The sequence below is a fragment of the Antechinus flavipes genome, chromosome 4, assembly GCF_016432865.1.
Source record: "Antechinus flavipes isolate AdamAnt ecotype Samford, QLD, Australia chromosome 4, AdamAnt_v2, whole genome shotgun sequence".
Taxonomy (NCBI): domain Eukaryota; kingdom Metazoa; phylum Chordata; class Mammalia; order Dasyuromorphia; family Dasyuridae; genus Antechinus; species Antechinus flavipes.
Genome location: NC_067401.1, coordinates 281,844,761 through 281,872,529, shown reverse-complemented (window position 1 = coordinate 281,872,529; position 27,769 = coordinate 281,844,761). Strand labels below are relative to the sequence as shown.

At 34.2% G+C, this 27,769-nt stretch overlaps 1 protein-coding gene across 1 annotated transcript in view; it reads left to right on the top strand.

The window, feature by feature from the left end:
- The window catches only part of BVES (blood vessel epicardial substance), a 68,689-nt gene extending 41,380 nt beyond the window's left edge, over positions 1–27,309 (top strand). The window contains exon 9 of the mRNA XM_051997456.1: positions 27,120–27,309. Coding sequence (XP_051853416.1) covers positions 27,120–27,229 — 110 coding nt within the window. The 3' untranslated portion in view covers positions 27,230–27,309. The remainder of the gene's footprint in view (positions 1–27,119) is intronic.
- Positions 27,310–27,769: the final 460 nt, after the last annotated feature.

Sequence of the window (27,769 nt, the reverse complement as noted above, 5' to 3'; positions counted from 1 at the left end):
GCCTTAACTTTGTTTAATCCTCATAAACACCCTCTGGGATAGGTTCTATCATTAAACCCATTTTTACAGATGCAAAGTATCTGTATGAAGATGTAAAGTGATTTGCACAGCTAATAAGTTTTGGAGGTGCAAGGTATTCCTGACTGAGTCTGTCTGTTATTCAGTCCACAATATTACCTAATGCTTGCTCATGGATAGCTATAGGTTTGACAGTTTTCTTCTTAAATGACTGTTGGTAAGTAATTTTCTCTACTAATTTTCTCTACCTTGGATTTGACTTCTACTAATTTTCTCTACCTTGGATTTGACTTCTATAGTTTTCCTTTTCCTTCATCATCTTATTGACTGTCACAGTCATAACTGAGCAGCTCCAGTTATTCCCTGCCTATGCATTTTCTGTTTCAACACCACAAAATAAATGCTCTGCAGGTAGTTTGTACAGGACTTTTCTGACTGCCTTTGGCTTCATTTTTAAAATTTCTTGGCCTCTTCCCATACTTAATGGGATACTAGTATTTGAGTACTGAGAAATTGAACCATATCAGCACATTAATATTGAATGTGAGCAGTTTTATTCCCTTTAAGAGGATTTTTCAGAACTCATCCAGGCCAGAATTTAAATCTTAATTGTATTTTAGGTTTCAGAGACTCAGTGGAGCTTTAATGTGGTTTTTCTATTTTCCTTTTGAAATTCTCTTCAGCATAGCTTCTGATTTTGCATATTTGGAAGTAAATGTTTTTATTATTAAGTTTTATCCATGTTACTAATTATGCTACTTAGTGCTAGAGACACATATACACACATACATAACATGGTTTGATAAAGTGCCTATAACCACTATTACCTCAAAAATAATTTAATTTTTCTTTGTTTTGGGTGAAGGAAAGTTGTTTGTTTGTGTGTGCATGTGTTTTTTTTTTTCACCAGAATTGTAATTTCTGTAATTTAATAGGAAGAAGGAACTCCCAGTTAGATGAAACTGAGGTCATCAATTGCTTTTGTGGCTAATAGTTTTAGAATTGTCTCTAAGGAATTGAGTGTTGAAGTTACTTGTCTAGCTAGTAGGTCAGAGATAGAACTTGAAGCCAGCTCTTTCTGATTTCAAAAATACTTCTTCATTCCCTATACTTCTCTACCTTTCACTTCTTCCTTGTCCTTTAAAAAGAATGCATATTAATATAATGGGAAAAAAATTAGATTTAGAGTAAAAATGTTAAACAAGTCACCTAGTTTCTTCAGCTGTAAAATGGAATTAGTTAGTCTCGATAGCCTTCAAAGTCCTTCCTAACTCCAACCTATGAATCTAGGAACATTCAAACAGCTGTAATCAGATGGGAAATTGACCATTCAAAGTTAAAGCTCAACAAGAGTTTGGGCTACAGAAAAGAATTTGGAAATCATCTGCATAGAGGTGCAATTGAAACCATGAAACTGGTAATGAGATTCACAATTGAATGAAAATAACACTGGATTTGAAATAAAAAAAATTTGGAGTTGAATCTTGATTCTCATTTGATATCTATGTGATAGGTGACAACATTTTTCTCATCCATAAATGAGGAGATCAAACTAGATGACTTCCAAAGTATCTACCAGTTTTAAATCAGTGATACTAGGAAGTATTTATTAAATGCTTATTTTGTAAACAGTCTTTCATGTGAATGGAAAAGGGCTATTAACTACTGCACTTCAGTCATATGAGTAGTTCAGTCATGGATAAGTGACTAAACTCCTAAAAGGCTCAGAATACAATCACTGTGTATATGTCTTCATTCATTTATAGTTCATGCTCTTGAGATGTCCTTCCAAATCCTGCTCATAGAAGATGTCTGCTATGTCTTCATTCAGGGTTCCAGAATAACCTATGGGTTTGGGTGTAATGGGATGTCTTTTTTTTTTTTAGTTTATGTAGTAAAACAAGTATTTCCATAACATAGTACAGAACAAAAAATGATTATACATGAAACTGTAAATCTACTATGTACAACTTACTATGCCTTTTAAATATACAGCAGAATTATCATGTAAATTTCTTCTTGTTCAACCATTTCCTAATTGATGGGATGTCTTTCTAATGCTACACCTTACCCAGTATGCTTCTAAACTGTAATTATATTAGGTGCTATCTATTAGTTAATCAATTTTAATTAGCTGTTAGAAAGGATTCTTTACTGAGGTGCTTATAGTAATAACAATTGGTATAATATATCCCCTTCCTCCTTCCCCCTCTTCTGAAGTCTATGACTTGGTCTTCCACATATAGAACATAGGGATGAGTGGAATCAAATGGAAAGAGCACAGGTAGTGAAATGTATCTCAAAGCTCTTGTAAGTCCTTTCAGTAGAGTTCTGAAGATGCTACAATTAGTGATGGTCTATCTTTTCTGCAGGGTTTCTTGTAGAATCTTCAGTCTGCCTTTCCTTATCATGTCCAGTCTATCCTTGGCCCCCAGTGAAGACAATGCCATGAGCTATTTTGGGATGTTAATCTTATTGAGAAGCTCAAAATTCTCTAAACCTTTTGAAGCTCACAAAATCTTCCTCTAGCCAAAAGAATGACAGGGATGGGGTGGATGAAGCAATTCCCTTACCCACTCAAAGTAATTTCCTTGTAAGGCCTTGGCTTGAGACTTTCACCACTAAGCTACCAGATACTCAGATGACTTCACATTAGCTAGATTGTTTTAAACAAGGTCCTACAGGGAACTAATTCCCTACAAGTCCAAGAAATTAACTGAAATGCCTTTGATTGATTCAATGTAGATGTCTAGTACTTTTCACACTTGGTTCACACCTCTGATTAAGTCCATTGATATGTGTTTTCACCTTGTAAAGATATTAAGAATAAATGAGGTGATATCATTGATTGATTGACTTAATAGAATACCCCTTCATCCATTCCTATTCATTCTTCAGCCTCTTGCAGTCTAGTTTTCATCCACTCTATTCTACAGAAACTGCTTGCTCCAAGAATTTCCATCCAATGTACTTCACCCTATCAAACCTCATCCTGATTTGTCACTTTAAACTCCTTTCATTCCCTTTCCTTTTGGAGTCTCTTCTCCCTCCAACCCCACTTTGGTTTTCTTGATGTTTCTTTCTGTCTTGCTTTTAGCCTATATTGTGTTTTCTTGGTTCTGCATGTTTTGCTTTCATTATTTCATGTGCATCTTTTCATGCTTGTCTAAGATCGCTGAGTAATAATTTCTTATAGCACAGTAGTATTCCATCATAATCATAAAATACAACTTGTTCATCCATTGACTAATTTATGGAGTATCTTTCCAATGCTGTCTCTCTCTGTCATCTCTCTCTCTCTCTCTCTCTCTCTCTCTCTCTCTCTCTCTCTCTGTGTGTGTGTGTGTGTGTGTATCTCCCTTACTCTTCTCCTCTTTCCTGCTAGACCACTTCTTCATGTTTTTTTCTGATTCTTTGTCTTTCTCTTTACAAAAATGAATATCCACCCAACAGTTTGTCTTTGGCCTTTTCCTCTCTGTGTATTCCCTTCTTTTGTGATCTAATTTATTACCATGGCTCAAAAGATAACCACTATGTATGTGAGATGATCCCCAAATCTGCATATGAAACTTTGGTCTCTCTTCTGATCTCCTTTTCTCTATCTTCAGTCACCTGCTGGTTATTTCTACATTCATTCCCCTTCATCATCTCAAATCCAATACGTAAAAAAATAAACTCATTTTCCCTAAAACTACCCCTTCTTCCAACTTCCTCATTTCTGTGATTGACATCACTATTCTCCCAGTTACTCAGGCTTGAAACTTCAAAGTCAATTTTTCCCCACGCCCTCACTCTGAGATAATCAATTGTCAAATCCTGTCAATTTTATTTCCACAATCTCATATCTGTCCTTTTTCTCTACTCTTATTCCATGATTTTTATTTAACCTCTCATCACTTTTCAACTGTATTACAGTATTTTTTTTGTTATCTATGCTGCTAATCTCTCCTCATCCACTCCATTCTTCACTGAGTAATCAAACCATTCCTCCTAAAATATAAATCTGACTGTGGGCAAATAGTCTATGAGTCTAGAAAATAAAGTTCAAACTCGGTCTTGGTCAGATTTTAAGAGTAAGTATAATTTGGTTCCAATTTACATTTTCAGCTTCATTTCAAAGGATTCTCATACACCATCCATTTCAGCAAAACACAATTCCTCTTGATTTGTGCCACACTTTCTTGCTCTTTTTTCTTTCAGATGGATTTAAATGATCACTTCTAGATCATTTTAGATCTCTTGTTTTTACATAGTTAACAGATTGGTTTTTTTTTTTTTGAGATTGAACAAATTGAATGAAGTGAATTACCTAGGAAAGGGAAGGTCCCTTAAACTTTCTGTATTCTAGTTTCCTGAACTATAAAATTACATGGATGAAGGAGAGAGTAAATAGGTAGATAAAATAAAAATTACATTAGAATATGTTAAAGAATGTTAGCCCCTTTTGATAGAAAAGATTTTATAAGGAGACAGTATCTTTTTTATTTCCAAATTTCCACCCCACCTAACCCAAGCTACATGTGTTTATTTAAAAGAATTTAGAACTATTCATTTGGATATCTGTCACCAATATTTTGGACTTACTTTCCTCTGTTTGGAGTCTCTGACTATATATATATATGTATGTATGTATGTATATATGCATATATACATATATGTACAGTTTTACTATATTGGACATTTTATTCTTAAAGCATAGGCCTATTCCTATGCTCATTAATTCCACTATTGGCAGTTACCCATTTGCTGACAAACTCATTTTGTTTAATCTCAATTAGAACCTCAGTACCACTCAGTAATCTTTTTGGACTTTTCTGATTGATTTATCAGTCTCCTCACAGCAGCAGTCCAAAATCTGTCAGAAAATGACTGTCTTCTACTTTACTGAGAAAACCTAGGATATCTTTCAAGAGTTTACTCATCTTTCCTACTTTCTATTTCAAAATCCCTCTACACTTCTACCTGTCATACTCTTTGCTCCAAGTCTCTGAAAGAAAAAAAAATGGCTCTTCTCTTTGCCAAGGCTAACCCTCTGTTTTTATCCTTGAGCTCATCTTCTTTCTTCTCCAGAAATTTTTCTTATTAACTGTTCTTTGTATCCTTCCATCTTCAATCTTTTCCTTTCTCTACTGTTTCTTTTTTTAATCCTCATCCTCCTTGACTTCTATGGACTTTTTGACACTGTTTGCCACTCATTCCTTTTGCTGATTCTCTTTCCTAAGTGAAACTACTATGTTCTGGTTCTTCACATAACAAAACAAGTATTCTTTATTATATCATATAGCTCCTGCCCCTATTATAATTGTCTACCTCTAAGGCTTTGTCCTGAGTCTAATTATAGATTTAGAGATGAAAGGGACCTAATTAGTTATCTATCCCAACACTGTAATTTTATATATGTGGAAAGAGAGGCTCTGAGAATTGATACAACTTGCCCAAGTTTTCAGCTGTAGAGCCAGAATTTGGGCTAACATCCTCCCTCTCTATCTACCATTTGTCTCTTTCTTTTTACCCAGTTGATTTGGTAAGTTTCAGTATGGAAACCTGAAAGAGTCAGATTTGTTTGTTCACTTTGAACATTAGCCAGTTATTCATGCTAACACTGATTTTTAACTCATTGAGAATTATGTCATTCTTTCTCTTTACATTCCACTTCCAATCTCTTTTCTCCAGGTTTACCTTATAAAAAACTTCTAAAGAACTCTTATGTTTGTGTCACTCCCCAGCTCAAAAAACTTCAGTGACTCCCATTGCCTTTAGAATAGAATGCATTATCTTCAGTAAAGACTAAGAAGTCACCAAAATCTGTCTCCAATTTACTTTTCCAATTTTATTTCACATTCCACTCACACCTTTCCAATATCCCACCAAATTTAACTATTAGTTCATCTCTGAATTAAATATTCTGTCTCCCAAATGCATATTTTACAACAGGCAAGTTCTAGAATTTATTGCTCCTTCTCTTTTCAAAATTCTCATCTTCCCTTAAGGCTCAATTTAGCTGCTACTGTTGTCTTGAAGACTAACGTGGCCCCCTTTATTGTTAATTATCTCTTTGCCTTCTCAAATTATCTTTTATTTACTTATCTTTGTACATGATGGATTTCTTCAGTAAAATGCAAAGTCCTTCAGGGCAAAGAATATTTCATTTTTTTTCTTTGCATCTCCCAGGGACCTACACATGGTGGTAGGTATTTAGTATGTATTGAAGTGAATTAAATTTTATATTTCTTTTCTCATTTCATTGGGTAAGAAATCATACAAATTAAAGGCAGCCATGGTATCATGGAAAAACAAAACAAAACATTACTCTTGGAATCAGAAGATCTAGCTTCCACTCATGGTTTTAACTCCTATTAGTAATGTGGTTATTTTATGAAGTTGTGTATAAAAAAAAATACAGAAACAGTACATAAATGTGAGTTCTTGTTCAGTGGTAGTGTCTACAAACTGCTGAGAGAAAGGTAGATCTTCTGAAGGATTTGGGGAAAGGTTAAGAATAAATTTTTCTAAATGTATTGGAACTGTATTTACAGTTGAACCTCAAATAGACACTAGGCTTGGAGTCAGGAGCACCTAAGTTCAAATTCTGTCTCAGACATCTAATAGTTGTGTGATCCTGCGCAAATCATTTTACTTCCGTCTGTTTTTGTTCCCTCATATGTACAATGAGGATAATAATATTATCTTATTTCACAAATAAGTGATGAGAATCAAGCGAAGTGATATATGCAAAACAATTTATAAACCTTAAGATTGCTATATAATTTTAGCTATTATTATTGTTATTATCATTATTGCTATGTCACACACACCCCATCTTCTTAGTCTGGGCTACTACAGTTCAGAGGTATTCAACTCTCACCTTTCTAATGATTAGAGAGAAAGAGATTGCCAAAGCAATCTCATCACTGACAAGTGGTGAACAGCAATGGTGTTGTCATGGCAACCTAGAGATATTTTATATTTTTCTTGAAAGCTTCAGACCTCCATTTTAGTTGATCTGGGCTAAATAACTTCAGGTAGATTTTTTTTTATCTTGATGCATACTCTTCAGCAGTCAGTTGAACCTAAGCTTTTAAAGATTTTATTATGAAAGCATGTTGCTTCCCCCCCCCCTTAGTTTTTCAGGTTTTATTGTCTTTCTTTGGGGCCCTGTGGAATAGAAATCAGAAAATTACTTTCTGAGAGGCAAGACAAATTACCCCTCCCCCTCTTCAAGGTTCATAGTTGCTATTATTTATTGTGGTTATTGCCAAGACAGGGTCCTTGTCCACCAAGGTGGTTTCATTTCATCCAGTTATCTGAATTTGCTTTTCTTTTGTCAGAGGGGTTGTGCATCAGCTACTCACTCACATGGTCTGTGTGTGTCTATGGAGGCTGCTTTTTTATTTCTGATAAAATAATCTCCCTTTTAGAAAAGGTAAACATACACGTGATGATTACTTGAGTGTCTGTTGTTTCTGTTGCTTTGAATGTAGTACAGTTAGCTAAAAAGAGATTAAAAGGAAAACATTGTAACCATCCTTTTAATGCTAACTCATCAAAGGATATTTCTAAGTACAATTCCTATCAAGTTAATACTTAGTTTCCCTTCTTATCAGTCCTGGATTTTTTGAATGGAAAAACTGACAGGGCATATGTATAATTTTCGAGAAAGACATGGTACACAGGCATTTCATTATTAAGAAAACAACTTCAAGCCCAATTCTCTGTCTATATAAGATTTGCAGGGTGGGGGAGAGAGAAAAGGGAACATCCACTATAGCTTCATAAACTTGTTCCCAATCAGACAAATTAATTTGATTTAGAAAATATAAAGTAGAATCATTTGTAGCACTAATATCACAGGATAGAACTGAGTTACAAATTAACCATGTTACATCAGCCTATGTACAACATTTGAGAAGACATGATTTTACTTGTATTGTGTTCAGATATCTCTACCAAAGAGCAGGCATATGGTTCTCATAATTAAAAAAAATCTTGCACTTTCTTTATGGGATTGTAGATAGGGTACTAGTTTGGGAGTGAGAAGGCTTGTGTTCAAATCCCAGTCTTATGATGTACTACCTGTGTGACAATGAAGAAATCACTTTGACCTCTCTGAGCTTCCTGCTTCCCCAGCTTTAAAATGAAAAGATTGGGCTAGATGAGTCCATTCCAGCTCTAAGTCTATCATCTTGTGATTTGCTGACCAAATTAGCCTGCCTTGACAATTCAGACAGATGTCTTTAAGGTTCAGGGTATGTCTATTTACCCTAGGACAGAGCACAGTAATCACACATCTGATTTTAACACGGGCATTTCCAGCAAACCAGAAGCAATTTCAAAATGAAATAATCCACCTAAATCGATAACCTATTTCAAAAATTTTCACATCATTTCCAGTTTCAAAAAAACCTTACCAACTAGAAGTGGGTGGTTTTAGGATAGGGCAAATAGAATGTTGAAAATTGCTCTGGGCATTAAAAGTTGCCTTTAAGCCACATTCTGCTGCCTCATAGTAATGGATATCTAGTGGCCACAGGAAGTCTCTTACCCATACAGGTTCTACTCTTTATTATTTCCTTTTTTCCTCCCTTAAAGCTGCCTAACACCACCTCTCCACTCCCATAACACTCCTGTTTCTCATATCCCAAAAACAGTTTCAAATGGCAGGTTTTGATCTGCTGTTCTGAGTCAAGAACATGCCATATTGGGTAAGAGAAAGCAAATATTTTAACTGTTCCTTTCCCCTGCTCCTTACTGCATTGATTTTTTTTTTGAGGCAGTTAGGTAGTATAGTGGATTAAAACTTGGATTTGGAATCAGGAATAAATGTGTTTCAAATTATAAATCAGATATTTTTTAGCTGTGTGATCTTAGTCATCCACTTTGCCAATGTTGTAGGAGGAAGAAATTGAACTCATCCTTACCTTTTCAACCTGTGTGAAAATTCCCATAAATCCTTCACTTCAGAACTAATCTAATAACCGATCACTAATATTGCTCCTTAAGGTTTGCAAGATGCTTTATATACATTTCATTTGACCCTTACAATTGCTATATAAAATAGTTAATAATAGTTGGGATTAGCTCTATTCTATAGATAGAGAAATAGAGGCACTACAGAGTGGCCTTCTTCAGATTATTTTAATATTTCATGGATATGATTATAAAATCTTGGCTGTCCACTGCTATTACTCTACCTAACTGCATGCTTGTTTCCTATTTTCCAGTATTGACCTTAAAGCAGAAAAGAACTTTAGAGGACAACTTGTCCAACACTTTCTTTTTAACAGATGAGCAATCTGGAGCCAAGAATGATCAGGTAGTTTGCTCAAGGTCACACAGACAGTAAGAATTAAAATTTGAATCAGAGTCCACAGACTCCACAGTGCACTTTTGACTGCACCAAATCCCATTGATGTCTTTAATGATGCCTTTGTGCTACTTTTTAAATTGAAGTCATGGATGACAATAAACTGTTACTTTACACCCACTATGCATCCCTCAATTGTCCTCTGGATCACTTGGAATTCTGATACTTCCAAGGTTGTGGCATTCTGTGATTTATAATCCTACAGCATCATTGAGAGAATATCCAGAATAAAAAGTGGCTTTTTCTAATAACAGATAGTTTGGGATTACTGAGTAGATTGTAAAGTTTTCCAAATGCAGTCAAGCCTGATCACCTAAATCCTGTTCAAAACTGCATTGAAGTTAATATCCATTGATACATAATACTTGTATAAGAAGTTTGTATTTCCAGACCAATCCAATGAGCTTCCACTTGTTTTGTGTAATACTTGAGTGAATGGGCTGGTCCATATTACCTTATTTCTTTGGGAAATCATTTTGAGTGTACTTAAAAAGGAAATTTCAGAATGTAACCAGTTCCCAGATTAGGTATGAAATTTTAAAAGTGGTTTATTTTTATGGTCAAGTGAAGTTATAAATTAAGATACAAATGGCACTAATGCATAATAAAAATAAAGTTAATAAAAATGAGTGCTTCACAATAGGTCTGTGATTTATAACATTACAAATACATAAACTTAAAGTCATTTGGAAGTACATCTTTATTTATGTGAAAGTTGTGGACCATATAGATCTGCTTTAATCTTGAAGCCTTAAAACAAATCTTTATTGATATTTTAAGCTTTTATTTTGCTTTTTGCAACTGAAAGTAAAGCAAAGGTCATTAAAAATAGCAATTCACTAGAACTGCTAAAAAGGAAACATTATTTACTTCCTCAGATATTTTTTAAAGTATAGCAAATGGGGAATTTATTTTATAATTATTTATTATTACTAAAGACCATTAATACACTGTATATTCTTGCATAGTAGGAAGGAGATGGCCACTAGGAGGCATAGTGAATAGAATACCAGGCTTAGAATCAGGAAGACCTTAGTTCATATCTGGACTCAGACATTTACTAGCTGTGTGACCCTGGGTAAATCACTTAACCCTGTTTGCCTCAATTTCCTTAGTCTAAAATGAACTAGATAAGGAAATGACAAGACACTAATATTTTTGCCAAGAAAATCCCAAATGGGATCAGGAAGAGATGGACATAATTGAAATGACTGAACAATAACAAAAGTAGAAAGGTAGAAATCTTTTCTGTTACTAAACTCTAAATTAAATATACATTAGGAAAAGAATGAAATATTTTCAAAGGAATTATCATTCAGCATAGGGCAGATTGTAGCATCAGGTACATTTGTCATACCAAGGACAGCTTATGAGAACTTATTTGATGATTAACCTGAAAATAAAGGAAGGAAACACAATTAGAGAAAGTTTTTTTCCCTTGGACATTAGCCTCTTATGTCTCCTTCTTTGTGAAATTCATCACAGTTGAATATCTATGCCTAAAGAAAGATTATGCCATCCTAAACTAAATAGTTTAAGTATTTTCTTTGGCAAACTAAATCCCTTGGAAATGGTGTTAAAAAAAATCATTGCTATCATGTTTCCCAGGCTAGCCTGATTTTAGTTTTCCCCACTGTGCAAAATACTGGTCCTTTGACTTCTTTTATAGCAAGGTCCAAAAACCCACCTACAGTACCTGATTTCCCAGTACTTACAGGATAACTCCAGTAGTTCCTGTAAAAGTTGGTAGGATCTCTAAGTTATATAGCATCCCACTGTGAAAGGGCTTGTCCATGGTACTAACTGGTAGGTCTAGTCCAGAATCCTTTTTTTTTTTAAACTGAAAGACAGTTACTAAATGTTTTATATTATATTTATATTTTATTTCCCTTTGAGCCTATTCTCCCCCAAATTCAAGTAATCCTAAAGAAATCTTAGAGGTTTCAAGATAAATCTTACTATGGAGAAACTTTCTGGAATGAAAAAATTCCCCAGATTACTTTCTCAATTTTCTGGCTTTTGGAGACTCCCCAATAGATAGCATGAATCAACAAATAGAACTTTTACAGACTGAGCTAAGACTAAACTGATGGAATAGTGGTTGTGATTTGAAAGAAACTACAGGCCTTAAGTTCTGTAGTGGTTCCTGGGTTCAAAAATTGGTTCTTCTTTTGAATACATTCAATGTGAACTGAATTTTACAAGCTCTGGAAGAATAAAAAATGTAAGAATAAAGAATAAAAAAATTTTTAAAACTATTAAAGTATTATTCCTTCTTTCCTTCCTTCCTTCCTCCCTCCCTCCCTTCCTTCCTCCCTCCCTCCCTTCCTTCCTTCCTCCCTCCCTCCCTCCCTCCCTCCTTCCTCCCTCCTTCCTTCCTTCCTTCCTTCCTTCCTTCCTTCCTTCCTTCCTTCCTTCTTTCCTTCTTTCCTTTCTTCTTTTCTTTCTTTCTTCTATTTGAGGAGAGGCAAGAGTTAAACAAAAATTAATTTCTTATTCATTAGTTTTTCCTTGTACTAGTAAGAGCTAGTCTTTGGAGGAAGCCTCCTACCCTCCTCTCCTAATACCTTTCCCTACTCCCCAGTAATTATAGGCAATTAAATAGGGATAGGAGCTAGACTTGTGATATGAGTATGATGAGCTACTAGGAAAGAAAACTCTCTTTGCCAATTCAAATTGTCTCCTTCTCTGAAATTTAGAGTCTTAGGCATTGCCTAAAGAACTGAGAGGTTAAGTGACTTACCCACAATCACAGAACAAATATCTGCTAAAGTCAAGATTTGAACTCAAGTTTTCCTGGCTCTAAAGGTAGCACTATATTTACTACAATATGCTCTCAAGCAAATAAAACAAATGTCAATTTTTTTTAGAATTCAAATGTTAACTTGTTCACTGAATTGTTTTTATTTTGGTTTTTGGTTTTGTTTTGTTTGACAGAAAAGCAAAGAAAAACAAAAGGAAGGATATTTTGCACGCATAGGTAATTAAGAATAATACACATATTAACCCAAATTTCTAAGGCCAAGACTCTTGGACACCTTTCCTCTTTCTTTAAGAATACTTTATGCCTAGATATTTATACTGTTTCAGGAATATCCAAGGATTAAAGGGAAGAAGATAGTTGTTGCTGTGAGAACCATTTAATTCAAATATTATTCTTTGTAGCTTTGTAGCTTAAATCCAATCCAATCCAAATAGTTTGAATTGCCATTTATCCATTTGAGGGCAGTTAGGTGGTGCAGTGGCTAGAGCACTGAGCTTGGAGTCAGGATTCTCCAGCCAGGAAGTTTGCATTCAAATCTGCTTGGATGACCTTGAGCATGTCAAAGAACTTCTCAGCTTCAGCTTCTACATCTGTAGAAGAAGGTTATTGTGATTCCTCTATCATTTTATGATCCTAAAATCTCTAACCTAGGATTATTTTCATCCCATCAGGAGGAATTGGGGTACAACTTTAGTGACAGTTTTATATATAAATAGATAGAAGTGTTTATGTGTGTGTGTGTGTGTGTGTGTGTTCAAATTTTGTCTTAAATACTTCTTAAGTATGTAACTCTGGGGGGGGAAGCTTCATTTTTTTGTCTCAGTATTCTCACATATAAATGGGATAACATCAATTTCACCTGTATTTCAAGGTTGGCAAATTCTTTGTGAACATTTGATTTGATACAAACAATAAACAGGTGAAATGTCACTAAAGGTGTACCCTGATTCTGGACCATATGCTCTAGTTCTCTTCTAGCTCTAAACCTCGTGATGTTAATCTCTCTCCCCCAACTATCCTATTCAATATCATCACCCACAAAAAGCTGCTGATTTCTTTATTGCATTAACACAAGATTTTTCCTTATGAAGTTAGTATGAGTTTAGGAGTTTTATTATTAACCAGAATCTATTTAGAGAACTAGACCTATAAAACTTAAGTGTTGCACCAATAGTGCTAAAATTATTTTTCTTTAAGTTGAATTTGTTAGGGGACATCAAAGTATATTAAATTTTCAACAACAGGCACAATGATTGACCTTTGACTGTCACAGATAGAAAAGATAATCAATTCAGTCCTCAGGCACTGTATGTTGGAAATGTACATAGTTATATAATTGTGTTCAGCTCACATTTATCTAGGTTCTGTTAATGGCAAAGAGATCTATAATTACTTGTTTACTGCAAAAGAATTATTTACAATAACATAGCTTCAAGGTTTAGAAATGTAAAGAGAAAAAAAAATAATCCTTCCTATTTAAATACAATTCTATAGTGGAATTACTGCCATTTCAAATTATTGTTTTCTAATGTTTGATGGAATAATTTGTATGCTTTTGATAATTCTATTCTGATACCTTCTCACATAAGGAAATGACATTGATAGTTTAGAAGCTATGCCAGCAGAGCCCAAAGCCTGATAGTTCTTTCCAAACTAGGAAAAATTCAGACATGGGTTTGACAATCAATTATCTGCCTCTTTTCTAGAGACTCATATATTTGAAAAGGCTTATCAGTTGTATGCATGAAGGGAGAGTTGGGAGAGGAGGATTGAAGAGATGGAGTTTTTTAGAGACTAGAGACTACCTAAATTTGAGGTTTAAAGAGATTGAAAGAGTGGCTTATAAATTGACTTGGTAAAGGGTTTGGGATTTTTTTTTTTTTTTGGCACTACTGACATTACAGATCATTGAAGAATTAAAGAACTATTGAGATGGGGGGAGGTCGGTGTTTGCTTAATGAGCTTATCCTCTATTACTTGGTTACTGGAAATGTGGAAAAAGTTAGAATTCTGACACAAATCTGACAGAAACAAATTCATTAATTACAAATAAAATATTGTTATGCTGAAATGCCAAAGAGCAGTTTCTCTTTGCCTCAAGTTACAGATTTGCAATTTATAGTGTTTTGAAGTACAACGTTAAATTCCACAGAAAAATTAAAGCAAAATTATGCTTTGTTTTGGAAGTTTGGTCTAAAAAAAACAAAACAAAATAAAATGATAGAAATGTCCATAAAGGAAATTGTACACTTGGAGACAGGTCTGGCTACAATGGAAAAACCAGTCAAGTCCACTGTGAAACAAATTGATTACCTCCTTTGATTTTAGTCCAAAACAAAACTACTTGCCTTGGTTAACAAAAGAACAACCCCTATAAAATTTCCTCAAAGGATTTCTCCTTCAATTCAGAGGTGAATTCAAGAGACATTTCTTTTTATTGAGTTAAAGAAATTTCTTCTAGTTTAGGCATCACAGACAAGTTTTCTAAGAGATCCTTCCTTGAACTTGGTCATCTTCTAATACAAAAAAACTGATTAAGTCTTTGATAAGGATGAAACAAAGAATTTTGACATTTTGAAGAAGTATAAGTAAGGTTTTTGTTCAAGTGATACTAAAGACTTTAGACTAGGACACTATTTTAATATTATATCTTAATATCTCAGAATACAAAAAGAAGCCTTAATGCTATTTGTTTCCAAAAAGGAAAAGGAAAATTTAAACCCAAATTATGTGGATTTTTTACTCCATTATAATCCATCCAATAATTGCAAATCCTTTGAGGATCTATGTAATGCTGGAGAAACTGAGGCAAGATAGAGATTAGAGAGTTTTTAATATTTTATTTGGATTTCTGAGAGGAAGAGATTTTGTGGGACCAAAGGATCCCAGGGCTGAAGTCTCAAAGCATTCAGCAGCAGCAGCAGCATGGGATGTGAGATTCCAGTGGTTTTTTATATATGTGGCTCTAAGAGATCAGGGTAGACAAAGGCAGGGGATGGAGTCCAAGCATTGGTAAATGGTATCAGCATCGAATGTGAGATTCCGATGAGTTATATATATAGCTCTCTGGCAATCAGGGGAGACAAAGGCAAGGGGTGGATTCCGAACACTAAGAGCAGGAATTTCCAAGAAGGATCATCAATCTGGTTCTGACAGGTTGGGGGGAGGACCCTAAACTCTGATAAACCAGGAGTAGTTAGAGATAGAAAGTCTAGAACTTAGAGATTGAGGATACCAATTAGATATCTGAGATAGGACATCTGGAGTTTTATCTTTTGGAATGCCAGATCTCTACAATCCTAATTATCTCAGTACTAATGGTCAGGAAGGGGGGTTGCAACCAGAAGGATTGAGGCAGAACAATTCAAGGAACTTAGATGGAACAGTTCAGTGAAACGGAGGCAGGACTATTTAAGGAAACTGAGGCAGGACAATAAAAGGAAACTGGCACAACATATGTACTATATTTTATTAAATTTATTGATAGATAATTATTCATTCTTTAGTACACCATGTGAACAGTAAATGATCTTAGTTCATAGAGTACAAAACTGCTTCTAATCAAAGTACTTATGCTTAAAATAATTAAGAAAATAACTGTAGCCTTTTATTTATTTTTGAATAATAGTGAAATGGTCTAATTTAGGATTAGCAGAACTCCATAAATTACAGTGTTAATTAGAAGGTTTAAAAATTTTTTTTGAATGGAAAGTTAAAAATTTAGAAACACTGAAGTTATAGAACCTTAGAGCTGAAAGTGACTTTGAGATCTCAATTCAGCTCTCTCTTTTTTGCAAATGGGAAATTGAGGCACAATTCCTTCATCTTTCTATATGTCTATGTTTTTTCCCCCATACTACCATGATAGTTTTTCAGTCAGGATCTTTTTTAGTCTTTAAGGAAGTGAATAGCAGATTCAGAAGCAATCAGAGATTTAAAGTGTTTCCAAGGCATAGTTACTGTCAGGCTCATATCTTTGGCATAGAGTTCTAGGTGTAATTTAAAAAATTTTTTTTCTCTGGGAAGTATCTTTGATTGCTACCACTGTTGCCATACAATTCCTAAAATTTCTCTTCACTCCTAAAACTGTCTCCATGTAGCCCATTAATTCTATAGAAGTTATTTATTCCTAAAATTCAATATAGGAAGCTCACAAATTCTATGCTTTTGCATACTCTAATAATTGAATCACTGGCTATATAATTGTGCAATTCTTATTTCCAGTTGATACACATTTGATCTGGTTAGTCTGCTACATTTTTCTAAGGATTTAATCTACCAGTCAATGGCACACTTGGACCTCATGGCATATTTCTTTAATAGATTTTTCCAGATTCCTTTCCTTGGTAACCCCATTGCTCTTCTAAATCTATTTCATACTTATCACTCCTGTGTTTATTTTACCTCTTCATTTTATCTGTAATCTCTTCTCCTAAAGAAATATCCTTTTTAAAACTGAATTAGCCTATGTCCATATACATGGTATAATGAGAAAGTTTTCCTTCCTTCTCAGTGCTTTGCACATCTGAGGTCCAAAAACTGTTTGTTAGTGATAATATTTGAAAGACTTCCTACCTCACTTATTTTTGGCACCTAAATTTCTAAACTTAAACTTACATCTCCCAGAATAATAATTATGAATTATTAATAATTATGAAGTTATTTGTACATTAGCATCAATCAGTTAACTTACTCTTGTGGAACATTTTTGATATGTCTAAAGGATGGATATTTAGTGTTTGAAATCATAGAAGGAAGAAGAAAGGGGAAATTAGAAATCATATAATCATAGAACTAAGCCAAAAGAAATCTTATAGTCATCTAATCTAACCCCCTTCGTTTTACAAATGAAGAAATTAAGCCTCAGAGAAGTTAAATCACCTGAGGTAATGCAATAGTGAGTAACAGAGCTCAGACTTCAACCTAAAGCCTACGACTCCAAATTTATTCTTTGTACTACCTAGAGCCCACTTGGTTATGAAATCACATTTTTCCCCCTGAGGTAAGTGGGGTTAAGTGACTTGCCCAGGGTCACACACCTAGGAAGTGAAGTGTCTGAGGATAGATCTGAACTCAGGTCCTCCTGACTTCAGGGCTGGTGCTCTATCCACTGTGCTGTTGTGTCCTGCTTTCTAGAGCCCCCAAGCTGGGGTGACAAAACATCACATTGCCTTCTAGACCCCCCACACCGGGGTGATTAAATATACCTTCCTAGTGGAGAAGTGATGAGATGGGACTCCTGAGGAGGGTGGAAAGATGGAGTCCATTTATTTCAAGGGCTTTCCCCTTTTTATAATGTAACAAAAACAACACTGAGCACGTGAGACTACATAAACAACTTGCTATTGTACATAGTTTGCCATCAGGTATCACTCTTCCATCTGCTATCACTCTGCTTCAGTCTCAACACAGGTTGTCACCACCTGTGACTTCTCAGGAAGGTCAAGAGCTCTTAGGGGAGATGGGAAGCAGAGCCAGACATTGTTAGCAGGTTCCCTCTGGGCTGAAGGGTCTTATCCCTGACTCAAAGTTTCCCCACTGACAGTGACACTGTGCCTCTACTAGCTGTCCCTGAAATCACATTCTTAATGAATTATCACTAGTTATATTAGGCATGTAGTCTAGAATTGAAATTTGCCCACTCTTTTTACTCTCTTGGAAAATAAGAAATTAGTCCCATTCACCAATTCTAGTAAGTAGTAATATCCAGGTGATAGATAAGACTCCCAGGCAGGGATTGACATTACTACCATCCATTCTAAGATAGTCTTGTTAGACCATTTGATTTGGTGACCCTTTGCTGTCATTAATTTTTCTCTATCTCTATTTCCTCTTTAATACCCAAATGATTGCCTTCCCCTCCCCCCCACAGCCTTCCACATAGGCCTTTGTTCCTGTCCCAGAATTATTTTAAGTTTAATCTGCTTATTCTTCCCTTTTTCGATGGGGCAAGGAGGGAACTGAAATTTAATACTTTATGAGATTTTCTTCATTCTCATCTATTCCCTTAAACTAGCAAGTCAAACTGAAAAGATTACTGCTGACTGCCTTAGGTATTCCATAAATTAGCTATGCCAGAATAAAATTCACACAATTTAAATTATAACCAAATAAGACAATCAAGAAATAAAAGAGTCTAGATTTGTAATCCCTTTGGGTAAGTGAGACATATGTGATTAATGTAGATAAAATGAGAATTTAAGGAAGAGTAAGAAAGAGTTTGATAGTTAAGAGATCTGAATGCTGGTATAAGTTTGGCTTAGAAACCCAAATGACCCTAATGGATGTCTGCTTATATATGTACATTTATTTAAAGCATTTCCATAGAAGACATTTTGTACAAGAAGATGCAAATAAAAGGGAAAAAAATGAAATAAAGTGGAAAATAGCATGCTTCAGCCTGTTTTCAAACAATATTAGTTCTTTCCCTGAAGGAGGATAATATGCTTCATCATTAGTTCTTTGGGATTGTCTTAGATCATTGTATTTCTTGGAAAAGCTAAATCATTTACAATTCTTCATCATACAATACTGCTGTTACCATGTACAATATTCTCCTGGTTCTATTCACTTCGCTATGCATCAGTTCATGTAAGTTTTTCCAGGTTTTTCTAAAATCATTCTGTTTGTCATTTCTTACATTACAATGATATTCCATTACAATTACATATGACAGTTTGTTTAGCACTTCCCAATTCATGGGAATCTCTTTTATTTCCAGTCCTTAGCCACCACAAAAAAAGAGTTAACTATACATATTTTTGTACAAATAGGTCCTTTCCCTTTTTGGAGGGATGTCTATCTATGATTTCCAGAAATCTTAAGTTGGGCTCCACAGATTTCCTCAAAGTACCATAAATAAATTACAGAGCTGACAGAAAAAAAAAAAAATTACACCTGTTTTCATTAACCTTATAGCATGTCCTTCAATTATTTAAAAACATCATCCTATGAGAATAAATCCATAAGCTACACCAAAAGAGTCCATGACCCCCCAAAAGTTTAAGAATACCTTGATCTAATCCAATGTCCCAAGGATTACAGATGATACAAATGAGACTAACAGAGAAGGAAAGAGAGAGAAAGGTAAACATTCTTTAATACAATGTGTTTTGTATGGGTGTCAGTTGCATTCTTTCTTAAAGCATTTTTATCTCTTTGTTTCCCAAGCATCCAGCATCATACTTTGTGCCTATTTGATATTTAATAGATATTTTCTGGTTGATTTGAATGAGTTGAATTAATTGAAGAAGAAAAGGAACCATTGAAAATGAATTATTTGAGAGTGGGATTCTGATAGTATGACAAAAAAAAAACCAATAATAGCATAGTGAAATATATAAATGATAACAAACGGATACTTAAGGGATATTTCTTGAATAAATAAATGAATTTTAGTATTCTTATTATAATATAGGCAATGCTGTGCTGATAAATCTCCAACAATCAACTCTGGGGGGAAGGGAATAGTTTAATCTGCATTATTTATATTGTCTCTATTACTTTATTAATGTAAACAATGAAATAAAGTTCTGATACAAGACTGAGGATTTCTGACATGCAATTGCTCACACTGAAAATGTAATAATTGAAAGCTATTAAGAGCTGGATTCAGCACATCCTGAACATCAGTTTGCTAAAAATTTGGTGACTTCAAATAATTCTCATAGTTTCCTCCTACCCTGGCTAAGGGATTTTTTAATTTTTTTTTTAAATAAATACCTTTACAGTCTTCTGAGATGCAATCCTAACTTTGGACAGACACACTAATGGGGTATTAAAGGGAGATATCTCATAGGGAAGCATCCTTTACTCCAATTGTACAATTTTTCCATTACTTTTTGCAGTTTGTCTTGCGATTGCATTATCAATTTTTAGCTTCTGAATTTTCAGGGAATTCAACTTAAGAGTATGAGTATTGCAGGTAAAATCCAGTGTTTCCAGTAGTTTCAAGTATTCACACCAAATAGATGAAAACTCTATCCAAGTATTCCTCTTCTCCACAATGTATGTAAATGGTCCTTTTTGAAAGGGCAGATTTTTTTTTTAGCAGTAACCTTAAATGCATCATAAGGAGCCTCCATTTTACAAGAATATTATTCTTTTGTTTCTTCCTTCACTCCCCTCCATATTTTATACCTGTATTCTGAGGGATTCACACAGATCTTATGAGCTATTTCCAAGAACATTCTTTCAAAAGCAAGAATATAAAACTATCTCAACATGATTTAACAAGGGCCAAAGGTTTGAGCTCTTTCAATTAATGTGGAAACAAATCAGTAAAACAAAAGTGCAAATTTTAGAAAAGAAATATTTCTACAGAAGGTGCTAACACTTTCTCCTTCCCAATTAATTTGAATAAATAGATCTAAGGACTATATAAGTCTAAATAAGATTTCAAAAGCCTGTGAAGTTTTTAATTACTTACTTAATTGGTTGGCCAGATGGTTGAACATAATCAAAATAATAACATTTTCAAATGAATTTTTAAAATGTTGACAAAGTTTCTAGGGCATAAAGTTTCAAGAAATTTTATTCTGTGCTTTACAAAATCAGGTGTATTTTAAGTATATTACCTGAGGGGAAAAGGTTCCTTGACAAACTTTATAAAGTAATGCTCTATCTAATTGAAAGTGAGATTTTTTTTTTCAATTTCACCTACCTAGAGCAAATCTCAAAGCCAAAAGAAAATAAGACTGAAAGAATTGTCAAAATCTGTATAGTAATGCTATTTCTATGTTCTCTACAGATGAATCTTTTGGGACCTCTCAGAATCCATTTACTTTGTTTTTAAATACAATTCCATCAAGCCATCTGGATTTCCAACCCATAGAAAACTTTTTTTTGGTCATTTTCAGTCAGATTGGACTCTTTGTAACCCTATTTGGGGTGTTCTTGGCAGAGATACTGGAATGGTTTGCCATTTTCTTCTTCAACTCATTTTACAGATGAGGGCTAAGTAACTTTTTTCAGAATCAACTAGAAAAGTCTGAGGCCATATTCGAACTCAGGTTCTCCTGACTCAAGGCCCAGTCCTCTATCCATTGCATCACCTCGATGCTCCCATAGAAAATTAGAAGGTGATTGCTGCTGTCCTTCAGAGAAACAGCTGTGATTCTGATGGACAGAAACAGAAAATGCCATAGGACGGTAAAGGTAAAGCAACAAAAACTAGAAATCTGAATCTGACTCAAAATCATAGATCCTTGGGGCCATTTAATGTAGAGACAGGTAGTCCTATTCTCTTTAACAACCCTAGAGAGCTTATAGATCTTTATGGTATAGTACAATAGCTGGTATTAAGAATATTAGTTCTGAACCATGAAGAAAAAGTTAAATTATATTCAATATGCTCAATTTAAGAAGTTAGGCAAGGGTTTATGTCTCTTAGAAAAAGTTTTGAGTATAAGAAGTTCTATGAAGGTATTGGATAAATAAATTGTTTGGATGTTTACATATGAGGTACTCAGCTTCATAGTGACCTATCCTCCAAGAGCCAAAGAGTGATGTGAATGAACATCTAACCAAAAATAAGCTTTACTGCACCACTAGCCAAGGAAATTAATTTTCATTGAGTGGATGTCTATTAGTTGGGGAATGTCTGAATAAGTTATGGTATATGAATATAATAGAATATTATTGATCTATAAGAAATGATCAGCAGAATGATTTCAGAGAGGCTTGTAGAGACTTACATGAACTGATGCTAAGTTAAGTGAGTAGAACCAAGAGAACATTGTACACAGTAACAATTAGATTATATGATAATCAACTGTGATGGACGTGGTTCTTTTCAAAATGAGGTGATTCAGGCCAATCCCAGTAGATTTGTGATGGAAAGAGAGCCATCTGTGTCCAGAGAGAGGACTATGAATCTGATTTTTCTTGTGCAACATGATAAATGTGAAAATATGTTTAGAAGAATTGCACATGTTTAACTTAGATTTCTTGCTGCCTATGGGGAGGGTCAAGAAAGAAGAATGGAGGAGAAAAAATATGGAATGCAAGATTTTGCAAGAGTATTGAAAACTATCTTTGCATGTATTTTGAAAAATAAAAAGCTATTATGAAAAATAAACAAAACACAATAAAATCACCTTTAAAAAGTTAGTTTGCACCTTCTGGGCAAAGTCCTAATGAGTTATAAAAGTTAGTAGGAAACATAGAAAGGGATTTATCATCATCCACCTTGGGATTATATAAAATAATTTCCTTATTCTATTCTCTCACTTTTACTCAAACTCCAAATTGGTTTTTTGATTTACTTAGAGAAGGAAATATTCATTCTTATTTTATGATGAAACCTAAATCTTTCCCAGAAAGAATTCAGATCTCTTATCAAGTTAGAAAACACCAAGTCTGATGATAATTCCCCCAGCTTTTGATAACTAGTCTCCTGACAGTGACTGCTACAAGCAGAGAAATAGGTAGCCACTCCTATTTTCACTCCCTATGAATATCAGTCCATGCACTTAAGACTATTCCAGGATTCTAACAACAGGAAAAGTTTACATAGTTTAATGGTGCTATGACACAAGACCAAATTAGTACTGGAATAAGGGCTGTCAAACCAATCCACAGTGGCTTCAAATAATTTTCTCCCTTTGGCTAAAATGAGAATAAAAACTAATAACAATAAGCAATAATTATATAGTACTTACAATATGCTAAGCACTATGCTAAATGCTTTATAATTATTATCTAATCTGAACCCTGAAAAATAGGTGCTAGTATATAAGATTTCCATTCTATAGAAGAGGAAAGTGATGTGGACAGAGATTAATTGACTTGCTCAGAGCTGCACAACTAGTTAGGGTCTGAGGTTAGATTTTAACTCAGATGAAATTAATCATCTGCATCTAAGGCTATTTTCTCCATACCTGCAAATGTTCTCCATCTTTACTTTCTCCTCTTGGAAACTCTAGCTCACTCCAAGATTCAGGTCAAGTACAACTTCACTTATAAAGCTTTTTTTTTTTTTTTGATATCTCTGATTTTCTCTAATTTTTTTATTTTCCTTTTTCTTTTTAATCCATAAAGCTTTTTTCTGATTTCTTTTTTTCTCTATTTTCTAATTTTTTTAACGTTTACATCTCCCCACCCCTAGTTTTTCCTCTGAAATCACCTTGTATTTCTTTTGTTTTGACTTAGCCATAATCATGTAAAAATCTTTTGAGAGCCAGACTGATGATTTTGTATTGTATACCAAGTATCTAATCTAGAACCTTGTAAACAGTAAATACTAGCTGAACATCTATGCTAATTGCTTAGAAGACAAATTAAAAAGTCCCCATTTTTTAGAACTTCACATTCTAATAGGGAGAGATAAAACACATAGGAAAGTTAAGGCTGCAATGTGTATAAAAAGGCCTGTGGTGATTAGGTGCTGCAGCAGGGTAAATGGTAAGGCCAAGTGGTCCAAATAGTAAGTAATCCAATTTAAGTAATGTAGAGAAAAGATAAAGTGGGGGAGGAGGGAGAACTCACTTCCTTATAATATAGGGTAGTGGGACATCAGCCAAGTCTGAAGGATCTTGACTCCAGATAGATGGGTCTATTTATGACTTTACATGATCTAGAAATATATCAATCCAGAAGCTAGGTCACATAGTCAATAGTCCTTAGCCCCAAGACCAATAAAGTCTTGGAGGATAGCTTCCTTAACTTTTAGATAAGAATTATGCTGATTTATATGTCAGGAGCAGAACCCTGCTAGATATTAATCCTACCATAATCACCTCCTGATAAGCTTTCACAATTATTTGTTAAATACATTCATTTATTCAGAGACCTTTAAATACTCCATAAGGGAGTCAATATTTTTGCTCTTATTTTGTCTGTGAAAAACCAAAAGCATAGAATTGGAGAGTTTATGTATTGTTAGAAAATCCCATGCAACTATTTTTAATCATGTCTTTATTACTTTTAGAAAACACTCTTCCATATAAGTTCTTTGAATTCTATATACTATATTTCAGTTTTTCAACAAATATCTTGAATACCCAGCTACTACACTCTAGCCAGACTGAGTATTCAAGAAGGCTCATATTATACAAACACATTAAGCAGAATCAATACAAGATGTTCTTCCAAATAGATGAATACAACTATTCCCCATTCTTCATTTTTTTTTTTTATGTGACAAAGTAAAATCAGACTTGGGGCAAGTTTCCCTTCTCCATATCTCTATTTCATTAAAAACTGAGCATAATTGCTGTCCTTTCAGAGTGGGTATTAGTTTTTGTTTTGTCTTTGCATTCCTGCTGCCCAACACAGAACATAGTAAGTGATTAACAATATATTAAGCTGAGCCATTGTTTTAGACTTCTATGTATTTGGAAGATTCTACAATTTGAGATTGGCTATTTTCTTTCTTTTTTTTAATAACTTTTTATTGACAGAACCCATGCCAGGGTAATTTTTTACAACATTATCCCTTGCATTCACTTCTGTTCCAATTTTTCCCCTTCCTCCCTCCACCCCCTCCCCCAGATGGCAAGCAGTCCTATACATATTAAATAGGTTACAGTATATCCTAGGTACAATATATGTGTGCAGAACCAAACAGTTCTCTTGTTGCACAGGGAGAATTGGATTCAGAAGGTATAAATAACCTGGGAAGAAAAACAAAAATGCAAGCAGTTTACATTCATTTCCCACTGTTCTTTCTTTGGGTGTAGCTGCTTCTGTCCATCCTTGATCAGTTGAAACTGAGTTAGGTCTCTTTGTCGAAGAAATCCACTTCCATCAGAATACATCCTCATACAGTATCATTATTGAGATATATAATGATCTCCTGGTTCTGCTCATTTCACTTAGCATCAGTTCATGTAAGTCTCTCCAAGACTCTCTGTATCATCCTGCTGATCATTTCTTACAGAACAATAATATTCTATAACATTCATATCCCACAATTTACTCGACCATTCTCCAATTGATGGGCATCCATTCATTTTCCAGCTTCTAGCCACTACAAACAGGGCTGCCACAAACATTTTGGCACATACAGGTCCCTTTACCTTCTTTAGTATCTCTTTGGGATATAAGCCCAGTAGAAACAGTGCTGGATCAAAGGGTATGCACAGTTTGATAACTTTTTGAGCATAGTTCCAAATTGCTCTCCAGAATGGCTGGATGTGTTCACAATTCCACCAACAATGTACCAGTGTCCCTGTTTTCCCACATCTTCTCCAACATTCCACATTATCTTTCTCTGTCATTCTAGCCAATCTGACAGGTGTGTAGTGGTATCTCAGTTGTCTTAATTTGCATTTCTCTGAATAATAATGATTTGGAGCATATTTTCATATGGCTAGATATAGTTTTAATTTCTTCATCTGAGAATTGTCTGTTCATATCTTTTGACCCTTTATCAATTGGAGAATGGCTTGATTTCTTATAAATTAGAGTCAATTCTCTATATATTTTGGAAATGAGGTCTTTATCAGAACCTTTGACTGTAAAAATGTTTTACCAGTTTATTATTTCCCTTCTAATCTTGTCTGCATTAGTTTTGTTCATACAAAAACTTTTCAATTTGATATAATCAAAATTTTCTATTTTGTGGTCAATAGTGATCTCTAGTTCTTCTTGGGTCATAAATTCTTTCCTCTTCCACAGGTCTGAAAGGTAAACTATCCTATGTTCTTCCAAATTATTTATAATCTCATTCTTTATGCCTCGGTCATGAACCCATTTTGACTTTATCTTGGTGTACAGTGTTAAGTGTGGGTCAATGCCTAGTTTCTGCCATACTAATTTCCAATTTTCCCAGCAATTTTTTTTGTCAAATAATGTGTTCTTATCCCTAAAACTGGGGTCTTTGGGTTTGTCAAACACTAGATTATTAAAGTTGTTGGCTGTTTTGTCCTTTGAACCTAATCTATTCCATTGATCAACTAGTCTATTTCTTAGCCAATACCAGATGGTTTTAGTAACCGCTGCTTTATAATATAATTTTAGATCTGGTGCAGCTAGACCACCTTTGTTTGATTTTTTTTTCATTAATTCCCTTGAAATTCTTGACCTTTTGTTTTTCCATATGAACTTTGTTGTTATTTTTTCTAGGTCATCAAAATAGTTTTTTGGGAGTCTGGTATAGCGCTAAATAGATTAGTTTAGGTAGTATTGTCATCTTTATTATATTTGCTCGTCCAATCCAAAAGCATTTAATATTTTTCCAGTTGGTTAGATCAGACTTAATTTGTGTGGAAAGTGTTTTATAGTTTTGCTGATAAAGTTTCTGATTTTCCTTTGGCAGATAGATTCCTAAATATTTTATTCAATCAGTAGTTACTTTAAATGGAATTTCTCTTTGTAACTCTTAACTCTTGAGTTTTGTTAGTGATATATAAGAATGCTGATGACTTTTGTGGGTTTATTTTGTATCCTGCAACTTTGCTAAAGGTGTGGATTGTTTCTAATAACTTTTTAGTAGAATCTCTGGGGTTCTCTAAGTATACCATCATATCATCAGCAAAGAGTGATAATTTGGTTTCCTCATTGCCTATTCTTATTCCTTTACTCTCTTTCTCAACTCTTATTGCCAAAGCTAGCATTTCTAATACAATATTAAATAGTAACGGTGATAGTGGGCAGCCTTGTTTCTCTCCTGATCTTATGGGAATGGTTGCAGTTTGTCCCCATTACATATGATGCTTACTGATGGTTTTAAATAGATGGTACTGATTATTTTAAGGAAAAGTCCATTTATTCCTATACTCTCAAGTGTTTTTAATAGGAATGGATGTTGGGTTTTATCAAATGCTTTTTCTGCATCTATTGAGATAATCATATGGTTTTTGTTAACTTGGTTATTAATATGGCCAATTATACTGATAATTTTCCTAATATTGAACCAGCCCTGCATTCCTGGTATAAATCCTACTTGATCGTGATGTATTATCCTGGGGATGATTTTCTGTAATCTTTTTGCTAATATGTTAATTGATTTTCTTTGTGAAATGTTGACAGGTGTGCCTTCCCCGTACATGAGAGCCTCTGAAAAAATGAAGCCTATTGAAGAAGCTGTTGAAGATGATGTCTTTGAGCCAGAATCTCCAGTCAAGACTAAAATTCGTTGATTACTCCAGCATACAAAGAGTTCAAGATCAAGGAAACTTTGTACTCTGGTCAATTAAAAAAAATAATCATCTTAAAGAGATCCTGAGAATTACCAGTGTTTTCTTTTATTATTATTATTATTTTCAAACTTCCCTGCCATGATAAATCCAGATGGTTGAAATTTTGTGGTCAGTGATGATAAGGGTTTGTTTTTTTTTTAATTATGTTCTTTCTTTTTTACTGTTCAAGTTTTTCATGGTTCATTTTATTGTGTCTTGATTGAACAAAGTTCTATTTTAACCTATAAATATTCACATTTTCTTGATATTTTATAACTTAGTCAATCTTCTTAATATTAATTGATGTAGAACTTCCCATCATTTATTTTAATAGTTTATATTCATAGTGTTTTGTGGTTATGACAACCTTAACATATATTACCTCATCTAATTTTCATGACATCTCTGAGGTAAGTAGTACAACTTTCTCTATTTTACAGAGAAAAAACTGAGATTCAGAGAGATAATATGACTTATTGAAAGTCTAGATTTGAACTCAGG